This window comes from Poecilia formosa, unplaced genomic scaffold (assembly GCF_000485575.1).
Source record: "Poecilia formosa unplaced genomic scaffold, Poecilia_formosa-5.1.2 Scaffold126, whole genome shotgun sequence".
NCBI lineage: Eukaryota > Metazoa > Chordata > Actinopteri > Cyprinodontiformes > Poeciliidae > Poecilia > Poecilia formosa.
In genome coordinates this window covers 936,177-954,805 of record NW_006800065.1, presented here as the reverse complement: position 1 = coordinate 954,805, position 18,629 = coordinate 936,177, and the positions used below count along the sequence as shown (strand labels likewise).

At 38.0% G+C, this 18,629-nt stretch overlaps 1 protein-coding gene and 1 long non-coding RNA gene across 2 annotated transcripts in view; both read right to left on the bottom strand.

Annotated features, from left to right (window-relative positions):
- The window catches only part of LOC107837249 (uncharacterized), a 25,581-nt gene extending 9,610 nt beyond the window's left edge, over nt 1-15,971 (bottom strand). The window contains exons 1-2 of the long non-coding RNA XR_001663259.1: nt 15,869-15,971; nt 6,800-6,804 (exon numbers count right to left, since the gene is read on the bottom strand). This is a non-coding gene — a long non-coding RNA (uncharacterized LOC107837249). The remainder of the gene's footprint in view (nt 1-6,799; nt 6,805-15,868) is intronic.
- LOC103144436 (USP6 N-terminal-like protein) overlaps nt 1-18,464 on the bottom strand; it is a 25,990-nt gene extending 7,526 nt beyond the window's left edge. Inside the window, exons 1-7 of the mRNA XM_007561426.2 lie at nt 18,375-18,464; nt 4,467-4,540; nt 3,901-3,986; nt 2,641-2,680; nt 2,469-2,549; nt 2,024-2,131; nt 1,815-1,924 (exon numbers count right to left, since the gene is read on the bottom strand). Coding sequence (XP_007561488.1) covers nt 1,815-1,924; nt 2,024-2,131; nt 2,469-2,549; nt 2,641-2,680; nt 3,901-3,986; nt 4,467-4,532 — 491 coding nt within the window. The 5' untranslated portion in view covers nt 4,533-4,540; nt 18,375-18,464. The remainder of the gene's footprint in view (nt 1-1,814; nt 1,925-2,023; nt 2,132-2,468; nt 2,550-2,640; nt 2,681-3,900; nt 3,987-4,466; nt 4,541-18,374) is intronic.
- Between the last annotated feature and the right edge of the window lie 165 nt (nt 18,465-18,629).

Sequence of the window (18,629 nt, the reverse complement as noted above, 5' to 3'; positions counted from 1 at the left end):
GCGGCTCTGGCTCTGTGTTGTTGTTCTACTGGCTGTTGAGTCTCTCACTAAAGTCATTCCATTTTCAGCCTCTCACTGATTTTTTTATTTTTTATTTTCCCAGATATTGCCCTGCACCTATTCATAAATCTAGTCCCCCAGTTGGAGAAAAGCGTTTCTACAGCATGATGCTGCCACCACCACAACCATCTTATATGTGGGGATTTTACAATATGTTCAGGTAATGTCCACACACTACATTTTACATGTAGGGCAAGATTGTTCTGTTTTGGTCTCCTCTGACCAGAGCAACCTCTTCCACATGGTTGTTATTTTTATTCATGTAGTTTCTCAGAAACTGCAAACAAAACTTTTTATGGTTTTCTGTCAATAGTACATTTCTTCTCATCACTTGTCCATCAAGGGCAGCTTTGTGGAAGGCACAAGTAATAGTTCTTGTCCCATCAACAGATTCTCCCACATGAGCTATGGATCTCTCCAGCCCTTCCTGAACCAGCATGGGCCTCCTGTCTGCTTCTTTAATTGATCTCCCTCCCCTGCCTGTCAGTTTAGGTGGATAGGTCATGCTTTGGTAGGTTTGCACTTGTGCAATCCTCTTTATTTACAAATAATGGATTGAAGGGGGGCATTTTTTTTTTCAGGGATATTTAAATAAAGGAAGTCGAACGTGCCATTTCCTTTTACATTCCAATTGCATTATACTTAGTTTTTTGTTTGTTTTTTTTTTTTCTTAAAATCTTAAACAAACCGGAGATTGTGTTTGATGTCTAAAAATGAGGAAACAATAAGAGAGATAAACAGTTTTGCAAAACTCTCTTGCATCTTCAATCAATCCTTTCTGACTCGAGCATTTTGTGGTGTGCATCTGTCGGATTACATCTCGAGACTCAAAAGCTTTAGACAGTCGGCACAAAGCACCCATTGTTTGCACATGTGAATGTGTTTGTGAGTGGGGGGGCATTAAGAAAACATAATGTAAATGTAAAGAGGATGTTTCCCCTGTAGGCCTCAATGACAAATACAGTGTCAGAGACAGGAAAGGAGCCTTAAATAGCTGTCAGTGTCTCAGTGTGTGTGAGACAGCTGTTGACTCGCAGGGAAGGAGTGGGTAGTCAGGCAGGATGAAGTGGTGTTTTGGACTTAGCAGCTTTGAATTCAAGGGGAAGTACATTACAAAGGAAAAGATGAGAGCACTCTTCTACGGTCAGAGAAGAGGCAACTGCCCCTGCAGTTGCCTTTATTTACAAATAAAGGCAACTGCCTCTAATGTAAAGACAAAAATAATAGCAGGAAAAATATAAAGATTTTAATAGGTCTCTGAATTGGTGTGAAATCTGTCACTGTTTGCTGCAGGGGCATTTTTGCATATGTGCCTTTGTACCGGTGCACATTCTGTTTGAGCACCATTTCCTGTGGGGCTTTGTGCGCTGACAGGAAGGCTAATAAAATGCTGAGAGAAGGAAACCACCTCTCTGTTTTTTTTTTTTTTGTAACTGCGTAGTGTGCTTTATAGTTGAGGCTAGAGGTCACACCCTGCAGGAATCCCACTTGGGGCAAAAAAAAAATAAAAACATGCGAGATGTCAGAAAACAACAATACAGAGCAGCTTACAAACCAAAGGAAGTCCTGAAAATTTTTCATCAATGTTTACATAAAATACCCAAAACATTAAGTCAAAAAATAAAATTGTCTACAAGTAGGTGTTTGGATTAAGCCAAAAATAGGAAGTTAAAATTATTAAAATTGTATTGAAAACTGCTGTAAACAATAAAGTGAATAATACTAGAAAACTGAAATGCAAATGAAGAACTCACTTCACTCCAAAGCGGTCCATGAACATGATGTGGTTTCTGAATGTTCTGTTGACGTCCAGGTCTATCTGCTTGATCTCTGTTGAGAAGTTTCGAGCCTGCTGCTTCATTTTCTGGACCACAGAAGATTTTTCCACAATACCATCCATCAGTTAAACACTACCAACTATAGTCCTTGTAATAATAATAACAAAAAAAAAAAATCACCATACCTCATATTTTCCCGGATTGTCTCGTTTGACTCTTTCGACCTCCAAAAGCAAGGCCCACGCCTCGCCTCTCAGCTGCAGAGGAATGCCTTTATACACACGCTTCACCAGCTGAAATACACAACATGTAACAATATGCAATCAATCTTCACCACAGCAATCACAGGAGAAAGGCGCAGATTCATGTATATTCCACTTCCAAATCTCAAAGGTTAAGAACTTTTGCTTGCAGTCATTTTTCTTTTGTGGCTGACCACAGAAATTGGGGAAAAGATGGTGGTGGTGGGCGGTAAATAAGAAAATAAGCAATGCTTTAAAAGGTAATGGAAAATAGATTATAAAAAGGCATGGAAATTAAACATCCCGTAGCAGAATGAAAAAAAAAAAATAGAAGCAAAGATGCTAAATTGAGACGGCATGCTGGCATCTCATGGGAGCCACTCTTAACCTTTTCACTGTTCTTGTATTTGTTCCATTTTGTCAACATCTTCAGCCATTTCTCCACTCGCTCCAACTCCTGTTGCTTTTGCTGAAAAGGCAAAACATAGAACATCATAAGTGCCCAATGCATGAGTGAGAGGGCAAAAATGTATTGCATGAGCAGTAAAGAAAGTCACTACCTTCTCTTCAAGTGAAGTGGGTGTCGGCAGTTCTTCCTCACTGGAGCAAAAATACATGTGCATCAGTGACTCAATTATTCGCTTTAAATAGTTACAGAGTTACGATGAAGTGAAAAATTCAAAAAATAGAAAGTTGTAAAAAAAAACAAAAAAAAACAGATGCTATGGTCAGGAGTTTAGATCCACTCTTCATACACAGGAATTTTGTGATTATAATGACACATTTGAATTATTGTTTTTTTTTTTAGACAATAATGATATACGTGATTTTTTTTTTAATTAACTGTTTAAGTTTAAATTTAGCACTAACTTTAACCTACAAACTGGACTAAATTAAACAAGCAATGAAATACAATTTCAAATATATTAACAGATCATTGCTAATGTGTGGTTATAAGTCTCACATAGCAAATTTTACATTGACCAAATGCTTTTTGTACCGATCAACAAGCAATAGAATTTTGATTGGTAAGGTTATCACCATCTAACTTTCCATTGCAAAACCAGCTTTGATTTTCATTAGGGATCAATATTCTGTTTATTGTCCCAGATTTCACTGTCTGTCTGGCTGTTTGTGTGGGAGAAAGTTGAAGAAATTAAAGCTTAGTTCCAGAAATTCATTGTACTTTGTGCGACCCACCAGAACGAGTTGCAGAAAAACATCCCTACAGCCCAATGCTACCACCGCCATCACTGACACTTGGTGTTCCTAAGATCGACAGCCTCACCTCGAATCCTTCAAACATCATATTTTTACCTTCCATCAAATATTGTGCTTGCTATTTTTTTCTATTCTGACCAAGGCTGTACGTGGTTAACTACAAGTTTCAATCAATCTTGATGGCAGCAAAAGTCCAGTCAGAATTTTGCTAAGAGTTTTTTGATGGTTACAAAATTCATGTGGTTTCACTGCAAACCCCCCCCCAAAGAGACATTTAACCAAATTCCTGGGCAGGTATGTACATGTATGCATATTTCATCTTGTGTGGGCATAATTTTAACCTTTTCATCATAGGAAATTCTGAATAAATTAAAACTTGAAAGTTCTTACTGAAAAGGCAAGAACTTTCAACTCTGCAACTAACAACTCTTTAAAGTTGTTAGTTGCATGATCGTTCCCCAGGAAAAGCAACAATTCAAAGTCATAAAGAGCCGGAAAGCAGTTAAATTTATACTATTAATGAGTGGACAGAAAGATCTCACACATGGATTTCACATTATGAAATAAAATGACAACGACCCAGTTTTAAAGTTACTTACTGCAGGAAGCCGAAGCGGTCAGTGACTTTATAAATGCTAAAGTCAGCGTCCTCCCATGGGTTAATGCTGACGCCCTCTTGCCTGCCCTACAAAAACAAAACACATTTAGTCCAGATTGAGAAGATCAGGGCATGCCGTTTTGTCACTAAATATTTACCTTTAACCCATTTTATTCCAGCTTAAGGTTTATATACAAGGAAAGCAATCTGAAACAACCTCTCCTTTTTATTAACGGCACCAGAGTTTAGGGATTCACTGTAAATTCTAATTCCAATCAAGATAGTTGACTAAAAAACATAAAGCCCGATATTTCTGAGATTCAAAAAAAAAATCCAGCCATTAAACTTGAAAGCTGACATCATATCATTCTGATTCAACATGTAGTGGTCAGTGATTTCATTGTCACTTTAAAATAAACCTCATTCGTAATTTCCAAGTGAAAATTTCCCAATGTCAATTTATAAACCACACATTCAAAATGCGTCATCTTGTTCACAATGTACAACAAAAGATAAAATTGCAGGCCGTCCTTATCACAAGGCATCATAAGATGAACATCAACTTACCTTGTCATATTTACTGATAATTTCTGCCCGTTCTTCTGCTATCAATGCATCTATATCCTTCTTCATGTCAAAATCTAGAAGCAGGCAGAAAAACGAGGTCTCAGTTAATGCAATTGGCATCCAAACATGAAAAGAACAATTTTTCTTATACTGCAAACTTAATTGTTTTCAAAAGCTGTTTTGATATTAAGGCACGTAAGCGGAATAATCTACCAAAAGGTGTACAGTATGATGAATATAGCTGATAAAATTCATATACTATCATACTGTGCTCTTTACATTACTGATAGATAAGATCTTTAGGAGATATTCTCACCATTATATATCTATTTCATTATCAGGAAGCACTTGACGCGTACTGAATTAGCATCAGATCGTATAACCGCATTACTAACAAAGAATCTGCCTTTGGCTCAGCTTGAAAAAAAGAATATGGAACAAAAACCCACACTTCATTTTCTAGGAGGGCTGACAGAAACAACAATTAGAATGTATAATTAACTATATTCAATTATGAATCAAAAAAATTTCCAGAGAAACTAATCTAAATTTAAAAGCGTGCAAAGTACACTCTAGCGTGTGTCCTTTGAAACAATAACTTTACTCTACAGAACAACAAGATCTTCATCCAGCGAGATCTTGGATGAACATTCAACTTCCAGCTACATTATCTTCTATCTTTTCATTGTCACAAGCTTCTGTGTGACAGGCCAACACAAAGTAATGAAGAATTGTAAAAAAAAAAAAAAGAAGAAGATACATGAATATTTTTCTTTTAAAATTTTTTTTAAAATATTTGAAAAACATGCATTTGCAATAAATTACCGTGATTCTGAGACTCCCAAATAAAATGTAGTGTGCTTAGTGCATGTCAGACTTTGGCAGTTATGTTTTCAATTTTTATTTGTGGTCTTAAAAACATTGTAGCCGTTCTCCTCTGCTTCCCATCTTCTGTAGTACTTTTTGTGTGAAGTCACAATGAAATAGTTTGTCGTTTGTGACAAAATATGAAAATGCTCAAGGTGTATGTGTGCTTGTGAACGGTGCATACAGATCTTAAAAGTGTGAAGTGATGAACTCTGAACATCGGATTGTTGATAGAACAGTTTGTGATTTCAAAATATTTTTAGGAATGCACGCTAGTCTTTCAAAAGAATGTTGATGTGTTTGGTCGTGATAACAGGAATAATTTTGTTGTTTAGATATGGTTATTAAAGCAGAAGACAATGTCCTGTTTGAAAAGTTTTAAAACCGGTTCCTTCTGTAAACTGTCAACGTCTCATCTTAATTATCTGACATGTGTATAAACCGAACCATTTAATCTGTTACAACACAGAATAACTTGCGATGTGGAATATTTCCAAACAGGTTTTCAACCCCGTCTCCCCTCTTTGCAGAAGTATGGTGTGAAATTGCAAAATAATTTTCTCAAGTTTCATAATACTGTTATGCGACCAAGCAGTTTTCAGGAAGCAGTGCTTAAATTTACTTGATACAAATAGAGAAAGTATGCCTATAGTAACCAATGACTTTCCAGAGAATGTAAAAGTCTGATAGCACCTATTCACATAAGGTGTGAAACAATAGTTAATAGTGAAACAAACTATCAATAGTTTGTTTCACACACACGTGTCGTTGTGTGCACACACGTGTCGTTGTGTGCACACACGCGCACACAGCAGCCCTAATATTAATTCACGCAGCCCATTATATGCAGCAAAAACTGGCATGATTATGAAGAAAGATGAAGCCAAAGCACAAAGAGAAATAAATATTCAAATATAAACAAAAGACGTCATTCTCTAGCTTTCCGTGACTGTGTGCTTCAGCAAAGTGGTTTCAGAGTGAGAGCGGCCTCGTGGTTTATTTAGTCAATCAGCATTTAAAAGTCATGTTTGGATAAGAAAAATACAAATTCTTTCCCACGCCTCCAAAACATATTGGAAGATAAAAGAGCTACACGAGCATGTAGAGTCTTGGACATTCTGATAAAGAATCAGCTAAAGAATCTCCACCAACGCTGATACTCATTTTAGGCAGCAAAAAAAAAAAGAAAAAAAAAGCTGAACATATTTGCGGAAAACCTATTTTCTACACAGGCAGGAAAACACCAAAACCATGTAGGCAAAAATTACAGCTAATAAGATTATACTCTAGAACTCTTCCTAATTTTCTGGGGGAGAATGGAGTTGGTTTTAAGGAATCATATAAAGTCTACAAATGACTGCATGACAACAAATGCTATACCCTGAGGAGCACCGTTAATGACACTTCATCATGCGCCATGCCAAAAGGCGGCAGATGGGAAAACACTCGTTTCCACAAACAATAACCTTTTCTTTTTCCACCAACATGTTTCAAGGCCTTTTTTCTTTCAATTTGAAAAAACTTCAAATGCGACACATCAATGCTTACATGATACACAAGGTTTGTTGTCCCAAACACATTCGTGTTTGGGACATTTGTGTTTTGGGACAAACACACATTTGTGTTTGTCCCAAAAACAAGACAAACACACATTTGTCAAAAATAGGTTTAGTTTTTCTTGCAATATGTTGTTGATATACAACTATGACCTGCTATAAGTACTGTTAGTTTTCGGCTGTTGAGAGGAAGTGCTAAAATATAGCACCTAACTATTGTAAGCATCGTTTTTGGTTTTTCTTAAAGGGCGTTTTTTTTTTTTTCAAAGCTGCTACTCTCTGCTGTTAAACCATCAGAGTCTCTTCTCTTCACAGGTGGTCACTGAATGCTAAGAATTTGTCAGATGCACTCAGCTGCTTTATGTGTTTTTTTGGGGTTTTTTTTTTCCTTACAACTTCCCTTTTCACATCTATCTCAGCTCAGATTCTCAGAGTTTCAATATACCTTCAGGGCTCTGTGAACCCTGTAAACAGTCTGAGGAGATACCACTGACCTGACGATAACCTCGTCCCTTTTGAGAGATTCAGTTGAGCAGTCCAATATTGTTGGGTGAAGTGTTAATAAAAAAATAAAAAACATCCTGGGGTTTAATATTCATTTGTTATGTTGCAACACATGAACAGCATATTTAAGGAAAGTTCCACCCTAACCCATTAGTCACCTACTAGGAAATTAAGCTCCTTTTTATTGTTGCCAACTAGATCAATTAATATAAAAGGTCTGCTTTTTTTTTTTTTACTTAGGTAGAGGACGTGTACTTCCTGTGCTGTGTCTCCTGAACGCTGTTACTATTGTGTTAGGAAGAAAGGAAACCAGTGGCTGCCACTCCTTCAATAACAAGTTTAGTAAGAACAATAATGGGACAACAAACTGGGTTATCCTACTGGTAAAGCCTTTTTCTGGTCAATGGCAGACTTTGCTTTTAAAACACAAGCTATGGTCACTTCATATGAAATTTCACCACACATAGTCTAAATATTAGAAAAGATAAAACAAGCAAATGAAAGCAAGGGTCGACAGGAAGCAGAGAAGCTCACAGGCTTGGGACCGAGGGGTAACAAATACCGAACCACCAGCAGGATGGTGTCAAAAGCAAAATTGTGTGGATAGAGGAGAGGCTGTTTGAATCCTTATAGATAATAACCATACAATGAAAGAAAGGTTTTTTCACAGACCAAACATTTTGCCAACTTGTTTTGTTGACAGCACCGGCTGCTTTGAGCCTCATGCTGGTGTGACATCATTTCCTGTTATGACATAGAGCTCTAAACTGAGCTTGCGTATATAAGCTCTCAGTGCCTCGTTGCAACCACAAACAGCTTGCAAAGCGTACTGAATCACACTCGGCTAATCACCGGGTTGTAGGAAGAGGGGCGGCAGTGAAGACTTCCTTTACCAATTTATCAACTAAATTTCCTCTCCATGTTTTGCACACTGTGCATTAAAAGCATCACGAAAGAAGTCAGAGGTAAAACAAACAGCAACAAATAAAAATCAGTTGGTAAAAACACGGGTGGGTAAAATAAATAAGATAAAAATGCAATTACACTGTAAATGGATAACAAAACTGTAATTAATTATCTTGTCCAACAGAAAACTTATTTTGTAAACCAACTTAAATGCAAAACACATCACTTGCTATACTAAAAAAAAAATGATGTGCTTTTTCTGGTGATATTTTAAGTTTTTTGTCATCCGTCTTTTGGTCTTTAATCAGTCTTAATCTGTATGGAATCCGATTTGAGGATGAGGATTATACAACAGCACAAGAAGAATGAAAGCCTGAGATTAGAAAGAGTCTGGAAACAGTCAGAAAACTGTGGGGCTATGGAAAAAAACTCAGCACAAGAGCTGCACTGTACAGTAAGGTGTGTGTATATTCATGTGTGTTCAGTGAGTGCTTCAGAGGGCAAAACCTTAAACCTGCAACCCAAAACAACCTCAGGGTGTGGTGAAGGCAGAAGGATGTTAATCCAACGTGACTCTTTACCAAGTATGGTAGGTAGTTGTTGCACTAAAACCTCAAAAGATTGGTTTATGGATTACCGAATTCAGATTAAATTTTAATTTAGGCTGCTTGACTAGCACTCAAAAAGCTAACCCCAAAATGTTGATTGGATGACTCTGAGGAGGGCAGATGCTTAGGACTTCTTACCACAGGATGAGTAGAAAATTGTACAAGAGCCAAAGAACACTGACTCAGACCAAACAAGCTGCGGATATGGAGTCAGACAACACACAAACCCTTATTGGACAATTCTCTTATCTCTGTAGTACATTCGGCTTAATCTGTGACTAATGTTAACTCACCTGGGGATAACAAATTTAAGCACATGTGGAATGAGGACACTCTTAATGGCTTTTGATGTCATTACACGTAAAATGTTTCAGATCTACTAAAAATTACAATTAAACAGGGACAATAAAAAAGCTGTATATATATATATATATATATATACATACAAGTTTAAGAAGCAATTAATTTTCACAGGTTCAAATTGGGTTGGAAAACATTTGCCCCATAAGTGAAATCATCACTTTAAAGCTGCAATTTGTATTTTCCCAGATTATTTATTTGATATTAATTTTTAAACCATTCAGCCTGTCAAAAAAACAAATATGTGAGTAAATACTTTTTTAGCATTTAAGCTACATAAACTATGTCACAATATGACTAGTCACATGCATTCTGTCAGTATGACTAAGGTACTTTTTATGTTTTAAAAAACTACCCACATCAAATCTGGGTTTATTGCACTTTTTACGCTGGTTAGTATAGAACCCTTTCATATTAAGAAATAAAAATGCCTTCCAATGCAGCGTATGGTTTTATCCTCAACATGACATTAGCTTAATGCCGAGCTTCATGGTGGTAAACACCACTCAAATCATTCCATTTGAAAGAAGTAAGCTAACAAGCTACCACATGAAGAGGTTTCTGGTCCCAGATGGCTTCAGAGCTCTAGATTTGTAATGGGAATCAGACGTACAAAGTGTCCATTAAAGTGTGCTTGTGTTCAGCCCAAACCAAAAATAAAAGAGAAGAGAGCAGCAAGAGAGCGCTAGGATCACAGGGAGGTGATGTTTCCAATTTTAGCAAGTAGTAAAGAAATGTTGGTAATGGGACAGGAGTTCCTCTCCAAGGTACATATAATTTCACACTTAATCTCACAATCAAGGCCACCCTCGTCACATTTTTTTGTTGAATTTTCTCTCACCACATAAACATGTTCTGGCATTTTATAAGATCCACTTAATTAAAAGGAAGCCCCTTCAAAAACCATGAATTACCAAGTCGCCCCACAGCAAATGAAAGCAAGCTCTCAGGACGTTCAACAGCTGTCTCTTTCTTTAGAGGAAGGTTTGGAATAAGATTCTCAGAAACAGCACAGCCTCCAGTGTGCGCCTTTTCCAATAATGTTCTTTAAGCTCAATATGCTTAAAGAACATATTGCGGCAAAGTATTTGTGCTCTTGAAAATTTTATGTGATGTCACAACCACAAACTAAGATGTGTCATATTATATTTAGATTTTATGTGACAGACGAACACAAAGGGTTCCAAAACTACATCCTAAGCTTTGAACATCTCACAGTGCAATGTTAAATTATTCTCTGCAAACTGAAAAGAGGATGGCAGTCCATTTAAACCAACTGGGAATAAGTAAGTATGACACTTGTTGCAACTCTGGAGGAGCTTCAGAAATACAAAGATGTGGTAGGGGAATCGACTGATAGTGGTATAAGCGACACACACCATAGATCTTCCCTTTATGAATGATTGGCTAGTAAAAACCTGTAAGAAGCAATTTTTTCAGTTTGCTACAAGCCATGTGGAGTAAATATATAAAAACATGCTCTGAACAGGCATAAACTGTCCACCACTGTGAAACATGGCAGTTGAGGAATTATGATGTTGGGGTGTTTAATTGTTTGGAAGATAAATGGTTATCCTACAACAGGATTAAAAAAATAAAAAATAAAATCTTAAAATAGTTAATATCCAACACCAATGTCTTATTTGACAAAACGAAAACCACTATATGTGGCATAAGACTCGCTAAAATTTGCTCTCGTCTCCATTTTTATGATGCTTGATGACCGCGCAATAAACATTTAGTGGAAATGTGACACTACCATCAGCCTTCTTCAGACAAAACAATCAAAGTCTCACCTAAGCAGACATGTTTTTTCTTTGTGACGGTGTGACAGGGAAGACCTGTTTACCCTACCCCTGGATTCCTCAAAGTACTTTCTCAAACAGTCTGTTGACTCACAACAAAACAGGACAAACTGTACATGAACTTAATATTCTTTCTAAAAAAAAAATAAAAAAAAACTGAAGCAAACTATGCTACAATAGGAAATAGAAGTTGATGTTTAAAAATGCAATTATAATACTCAGTTGGACCAATGACATAAAATATTACTTCTGGGAATTTTTTTGAGACAACCACAGTACAGGGGATGTGGAGTCTTCCTGTTCTGTTTATGCATAGAAAATAGAAAGAACACATGAACTATGCAGACAGCCAGAGCAAGGCAACTTGGGAATGGCACAGGACTCAGAATAACTGTGTTCCCATGGGGTTTCTGTCCAGCCTGATGCTGTATTCATATTTTCCCAATGCTTTTTGACTTAAATAGCTAAAAAACAAAAATTCCCCAGTAATAATACCTACATTCAAGCACCAACCCGCCACCACCCCCTCCCCCCTTTTTTTTACATTAGCAAAGGGGAAAAAACATGCTGGAGGCAGAGGAAGTTGGGTTACCCCACCTTGCATCTGACCCAACCTTAAAGCAGTTTCCAGTTGAAGAAAATGAAGGCGGGGGAGTCTATTTATAATAACAAAAAGGTTAAGATGTTTGATTATAATGGGCCCATCAGGGAAGGCCTTGCTTTCTGGAGAAGCAGGACGTTTTGGAAAGCAGGGTATGAAGAGGACAGAAATGTCAAGGGAACAGTATTCATAAACACACAAAACCACCGGACCCTGCTGGGAAAGCCACATTCTCATAACTGGATCTTCATACTGGCATGAATGCAGCCATAACATAAGCATTGAGACTAAAAGAAAAAAACTTTGATCCAGTTAATACAAGAAGTACACAATGTGCTTTATTTGCAACATACATCACATCTTGTTTTGTTGAAGCTGTTTTTTTATTTATAGACAAACTGTTCTCTTCATACCTGATTTGTTATTCAAATTTTCAGTAAATCACAAAGTAAGAAATAAAGTTCATAAGAAATCAAAGTGGAATAATAACTTTTACACGGGAAAAAATAATTCAATAAATCCCAAAGCGAACAATGTAAGCTACCTAACTACAGTCAAATTAAACAACTCTTGAGTTAAAGGCCAATCATAAATGACAAACAATCAGCTGTTTTTGTGGGTTTGGATATAATTTATGTTTAAAAGAACACAAGCAGACATCTGAAGTTCTCGCAAAGGAAACAGCCGTAGATGGGAGGGAATGTGTAGCTTCCTTAACAACAGAAGGAGACCGAGTATTTGGAGCAAAAACTAAGTCAAAGTGGCATTTAAAAAAAGAGACAAAGTGACCTGACATGATCATGACATGAAGGGGAAATTCCAAGATAACCAAATATAGCCTTTACAGAAATGCCAAAGAATGCTCGGTCTACAACTATTATCCCAGCGAGCTATCACTCATTTCTTATGAGATGGTGACAACTCACACTCTAAAACAGTGTGACATCAACAACCCCAGTGATAAGTAGCTGGGAATAGCTTTAGGTAATGGAAACCAAAGAATCACAGGACAAATTTACTCTGTTCTGTACGAGGCAGGCCAATTTATTGCAAAGCAGAACGACTAGCTGAATTCTAAGTAGGGAACACAGCAGATATGTGAAAAAAAGTTGCTCTGATCAGATGAGGTCAAAATGTGACAGTTTTAGCATACATTCAAAACACTATGTGCAGCAGAAAATAAACATACTGCTTCAAACACATAATTCACACTCTGACACTTGGTAGTGACACCCTGATCTGGAGCTGTTTATCTGAAATAGGGAGATGGAATCTGGTCAGAGTTGATGGACTAAGTATGATTAACTAAGTACAAAGAAAGGGGCTGCAAAAAAATCAACTTTCTGCAGGACAGTGACCCGAAGCAAACAGGCAAAGCCACAGTTGGATGGTTCAGACCAAAGCACCTCCTTCACATCTAAGAGGGGTCAAAAGTTCACAACCAAATCAAGTTGAGAATTTGGTGCAAAACTTGAAATTTGATGGTTGACTGGTGTTCATCTAATCTCATTGGCACTGAACAATTTTGCGAAGAAGAATGTTTAAAGATTTCAGTCTTCAAATGTGAAAACTGGTCAGAGACATCCCCCAAAAAATCTGCACCAACTGCAATAAAAGCTGCAATCCAAATCCACAACATAATTTTCTGATTTCTCTGAGCAGAAAACGGCTTCATATTTTCTCTCATTTCACACTTATGCAGCACTTTGTGTCAGAAAACACACTGAAGGTTGTGATTGCAATGTGACAAAATGTGAAAACTTCCAAGGGGTATAAAGGGTTTTGCAAAGCACCATGGATTTTGATGACTCTGAAAGACCTTTGCCTGCTTTGAGCTGGCATGTCTTCCTGTTGGCAAGCACAAAGTCTGCTTTCAGCAAACTGAACAGGACCCAATAAAGAAAAAGTGCAATTTCACAGTACAGACTTTAATCAGCAGAAATCATGATAAAATTTAAGCCTGGCATATTGTGCAACACTCCCAGTACAAATGTGTTGCTAAATTAATTTTCATGCTGACACCGGAAAAACATATTCTTAGTAAAATGCTGAATAATGAAGATATTGCCTAGCAACCTAGCAACAAGCAATATTGACAGATCAGAGTTGGTAAAATATTCATTTTTATCTGGAGTAACACACATGCAGATTTAATCTAGAGAAGACATGTAGGTGTGAGTTTGACTGTTTGTCTCTAAGAGGAAATCCTGTAATAGACCATGTGGTCCAGCATATGCCAATAGTTATTTTCCAGTGTGTAGAAAAGTCCAAAGTCCTTTTTAAAATATCCGAAGAGATCAGACTAAAATTCTAAACTTTTTGAGCCACAAAGAAAGAATAATGCCTGTTTTTATAGTTGGCCTAAAGCATCAACATTTGGTGCATTTTGGGAGACTGGTACATTTGTAGCCCTTTGACGTCCATCATAAAGCCTCCATTCAAGTGGAGAAAAAGGCTATTGTTGCCTTCCTTGTGAAATAATATTATCACAAGTGAGTACAATGTATGCTACTGACTGAAGGCTTTTGGGCGAATCAGAAAAGGAAGAAAAAAAAAACCTATCTATTCCTACTGACTCATTATTAGTTAACTTATTTATAGCTTAATTAAAATGCACTTCTGGTTCTTGCTTCCACAGCAGCTCTCTTTACTTAAATGCTTTTACACAAAGTCAGAGAGTAAAGCTGACTTTGACCAGGAATAATAAGACTTCATCATAGATTCTAGCTTGAAAACAAAGTTTGATAAAGAGACCAATATTGCCAGAGGCTTATTCACAAGCAAAAATAAGATCACATGCTCTGCCTCGCATGTGACTTCAGCTGGTAAAAGAGAGGTTTGTCAGATCATTGTCTAACAACAAAGTTTTATACTTCTTAAAGTCACACAGCTCTATTCCAGCTCAAAGGTAAAGGTTTTCAGTAGATTTTAAGAAGAAAGAAAACTAAACTTTGAATGCTTAACTGTTTGTTTTTTTTATGTCAGCGACTGAAGGGATATTCAGTGTACAAGTGCCTCATCTTGTGGCACTAAGCACGTTTCTCCCAAAACAGTTCTGACCAACGAGACATGGAGACATGGACTTCACCAAAGCCCCGTTGGTGTACTGTAGAATCTGGCACCAAGATGTTAGCAGTAGATCTTTTAAGTCCTGGAAGTTGTCACGTGATTTGTTCATCCAGCCTATCCAGCCCATTTCACAGATACTCGACTGGATTAAGATTTGTGGAATATGGAGGCCAAATAAACGACTAAAACTTCTAGTTTCTGAATCTTTTTTGTTTTTTTCGCTTTGAGGCAGAATGCATTGATCTATTGAAATAGACCACTGCGTATATGCCACTAGACATCAACAGTAGCTAGCTAGTTCATTCAAGATGACACCTCAAAATACCAAAGTAATAAAATGTCTTATGTCAACTTTTTGCAGACGTCCAACACATATTTCATCTGTGACACTCAGAGTCAACCCTGCCGAGTTCCAATCCACACATCATGTGCATCCCTGATGCCGGCTTCATTCGTGAAAAATAACATCTGTGCAGAACATGGCTGGCTTGAATGGTGATTAAGGAATGGTCATAGAGTTTATGTACACTTGAAAATAACCATGTGATATTGTGATGCCAGTAAGTCAAATTCCTTTATAATCTTAAAACAGTTTCACTTTATTAAATTGGCAAATAACTTCATGGCTAACAAACTGTATGACTGAATTTATGCTGAGAATGGTTAAAATCTGGGGGGTTGAAATTTAATCAGAGTGTGACATTGTGTTACAAACAATCTTTGTCATTGTGTTTTTGCGGAAACATGACTGAGTGATCTCTCTAAGCAGCAAACTATCTTTGAGCGTTTATCTTCGGTAACCTTGTCAATAAGAATTTAGCCAGTTAGGAGAACGTAAACGGCTCATGAACACTGAATTTACTTTATAAGGGTTGTACCTTGGCAAACGTTAATCCTTGTAAGTATTTATTAGTTTGGAAGACACTTAGGCTTGATGTATTTTCTTTGGTTGATAAAATGTAGAGCAGTAACTTCGAGTATATAGCATTAAGATGTGTATTGGCTAGTAATGTATTTTTCTTTCTGTTTCAGTTACAGAAACGTTTTGAATGTAGCACGGAAGCTGCAGTATGCAACTTTTATTTGTTTTTAAATATGGTTTTTACACATTTGTTAAAACTGTCACAATGGGTGCGTTTACACTGCAGCCCGAAGTGACCCAATTCCGATTTTTTTGACGTAATGCAACCTGTATCTGATCTTTTCATGGCAGTATGAACAGCACAGCTCGGATTCTTTTTCGAATCTGACCCATATCCAATACGTATCCGATTCAAATGCGACTTAACGTCCAGGCCGCAAGTTTCTCAACAAATCTCACTATTCTGCGTCCTGATACGTGCAAGTGGGAAGAGAAACAACAACCATGACGGACTATATGAGGATTAAGTTGTTAATATGCTGCTCCGGCCAGATAACTTCAAATATATAAGCTATGCTCCACCATTAGCCTCCATGTTTACTTCCGCAAACACTGAGCACTTCTTCTTTTTATGGCGGTTGGCACAGCATCGAGAACGCTGACGCTATTGCGCCCTCTACTGCGTATGCGGGACACTTTCAGGTCGTTTGCCCGTTTACACTGCAGCCTGAAGTGATCCAATTCCGATTTTTTTGGCAATTCCGATTTTTTTGACGGGCCGTTCACACTGCCAGTAATTGCGACCTGTATGCCTTCTGCAGTGTGAGCTTAGCCTACATTATTTGAAGTTGCTGTCCAACTGGAGCAGCATATTAACAACTTAATCCTCATATAGTCCGTCATGGTTGTTGTTTTTCTTCCCGCTTGCGCGTATCAGGATACAGAATAGTGAAATTTGTTGAGAACCAGTGACGTTCAGTTCGGATGAAGGCGACCTGAACGTTAGGTCGCATTTGAATCGGATACGTATCGGATATGGGTCACATTCGAAAAAGAATCTGACCTGTGCTATTCACACTGCTATGAAAAGATCGGATACAGGTCGCATTACGTCAAAAAAAATCGGAATTGGGTCACTTCAGGCTGCAGTGTGAACGCACCCATACAGGTCGCATTTCCTAGCAGTGTGAACGGCCCAGGCAAAAAAAATCGGAATTGCCAAAAAATCGGAATTGAGTCACTTCAGGCTGCAGTGTGAACGCACCCAATGTCGTGTCAGTATGGGACAGATAATCTGTGAAAATGGCTGTACCTTCTCCCAGTCAATGATGGTTGGTGGTAATACACCACTAACCAATCAAAGTGAGGAGGAGGGTCTTAGTACTGTCAATCAAGCTTGTGTACACACTGCTCATATCCTCCCACTTGGTCTCTGCTGCAATAGCTCCTTCCCTATACCAGGGCCTGTCGGCATGGTCATCAATGAAGGCATATAAACAGTTTTCCTGGAATGGGAAGTTGTATCTCTGCCATTAGAACATTGAGTAACACCTGCATGACTGCATCTGACAGAGCTAAGACCTTCCTCCTGGCTCAGTGGCTCTGACTGGTTGTTTTTGACCAGGAACTGTGCATTTCTGCTGATGGCAATAGAAGCACTGGGAGGAAGTGTAAGAGCTTGGTATTTTATTTATTTTACATAATATCGGTCTCATACTTTCCTGTCATCATAGTAGCAGGAAAGTACTTTAACAAATATGTAAAAATCACATTTTTTTTCCATAGAAGTTACATACTGCAGCTTTAAGATGTGTATTACTGGTTACTGATTATTTAAGGAAGTTGCTATGTATTGTGTCAAATTAGGGGGAAAAAATTACATTTACTCCAAGATAAAACTCTGTCTTGATAAAAGCACTGTTTGGAACTTTCAGAGTCTTGTAAATGACAGGAGAAGTATCTTTAGAAACTAAACATGGAAAGCGGAGTTGCCTTAAACACTTATAATTGACTGTAAAAGACAACAGGCATGTGATGGTAAAGGAAAGCTGGATCCTGATGGAGACCCTTCACCCAGACTGTAGCCTCCCCCACCCCACATTGAACACTCTGAGATGGCCTGCTTTACCCTTTCAAAGAAGACCACACATGGCATGTGATGCACACTCACCAGTCAATGGCCTACTTCTGACTGCTGGAGAATCTGTCTCTGTAATCCTTCTTATTCAAAGTCCTAAGAGCATGTTTACTTTTGGTATTTAATCCATGTGAAGATGTGAAGTTATGCTTCCTGATTTCACTATACCCAGAACAGTCAGTGTTGATTGAGTTTTGAGAATAACGTGCCAACATACGGCCTACACATTTACCTTCTTTCCTCACCACACTGAACTCGGTATTTTGACCCGCTGGAAAGCCCAAAGAGAGTGTTGCAGAATCAGAAATTCCCCTAGAGAAGTCCGTATTCATAGCTCCTACCGCAGAGAGAACATTACGGTATCCGTCTACACTTAAATTCAATAGTAACAGTTAATAGAAAAAAACAAAAACAAAAAAACCATTTCTAATACATTACATTGGCAGGGGCTATACACGTGTGACCAGTCGCTGCATTCTCCCTAAACTGATTTCTTTATTTCTTTGCAAATAACTGCGCAAACGTGACAGGTCCATATTAGGAAACGAGTCTTTTGAGCTCTCAAGCAGCTCTTCTAGCTCCAACAATTTCAAAACTTACAACGTGCAAACATCCACCGTCGCCACTGCTTACCTTTAGGAGTGACTTTTCCTCTGCTCGTCTGTGCCTACAAGAAGAAACTAAATCCTCTATTCTCATTCTCTCCCTCGCTGTCAAAGGGGAGCCGCCACACAGATGTTGTCGGTGAGATAAAAAGCTTCTCCCCCGGCTCTGTGTGCGGACAAGCTTCGCTGAAATCGATGCAGGTCAAACGGACCGAGTCACCCCGCTCCTCTGCCAAGCTCTGAACAAGCCGCGAGGCGAAGCGCGAGCTGGATGCAGCTGTCT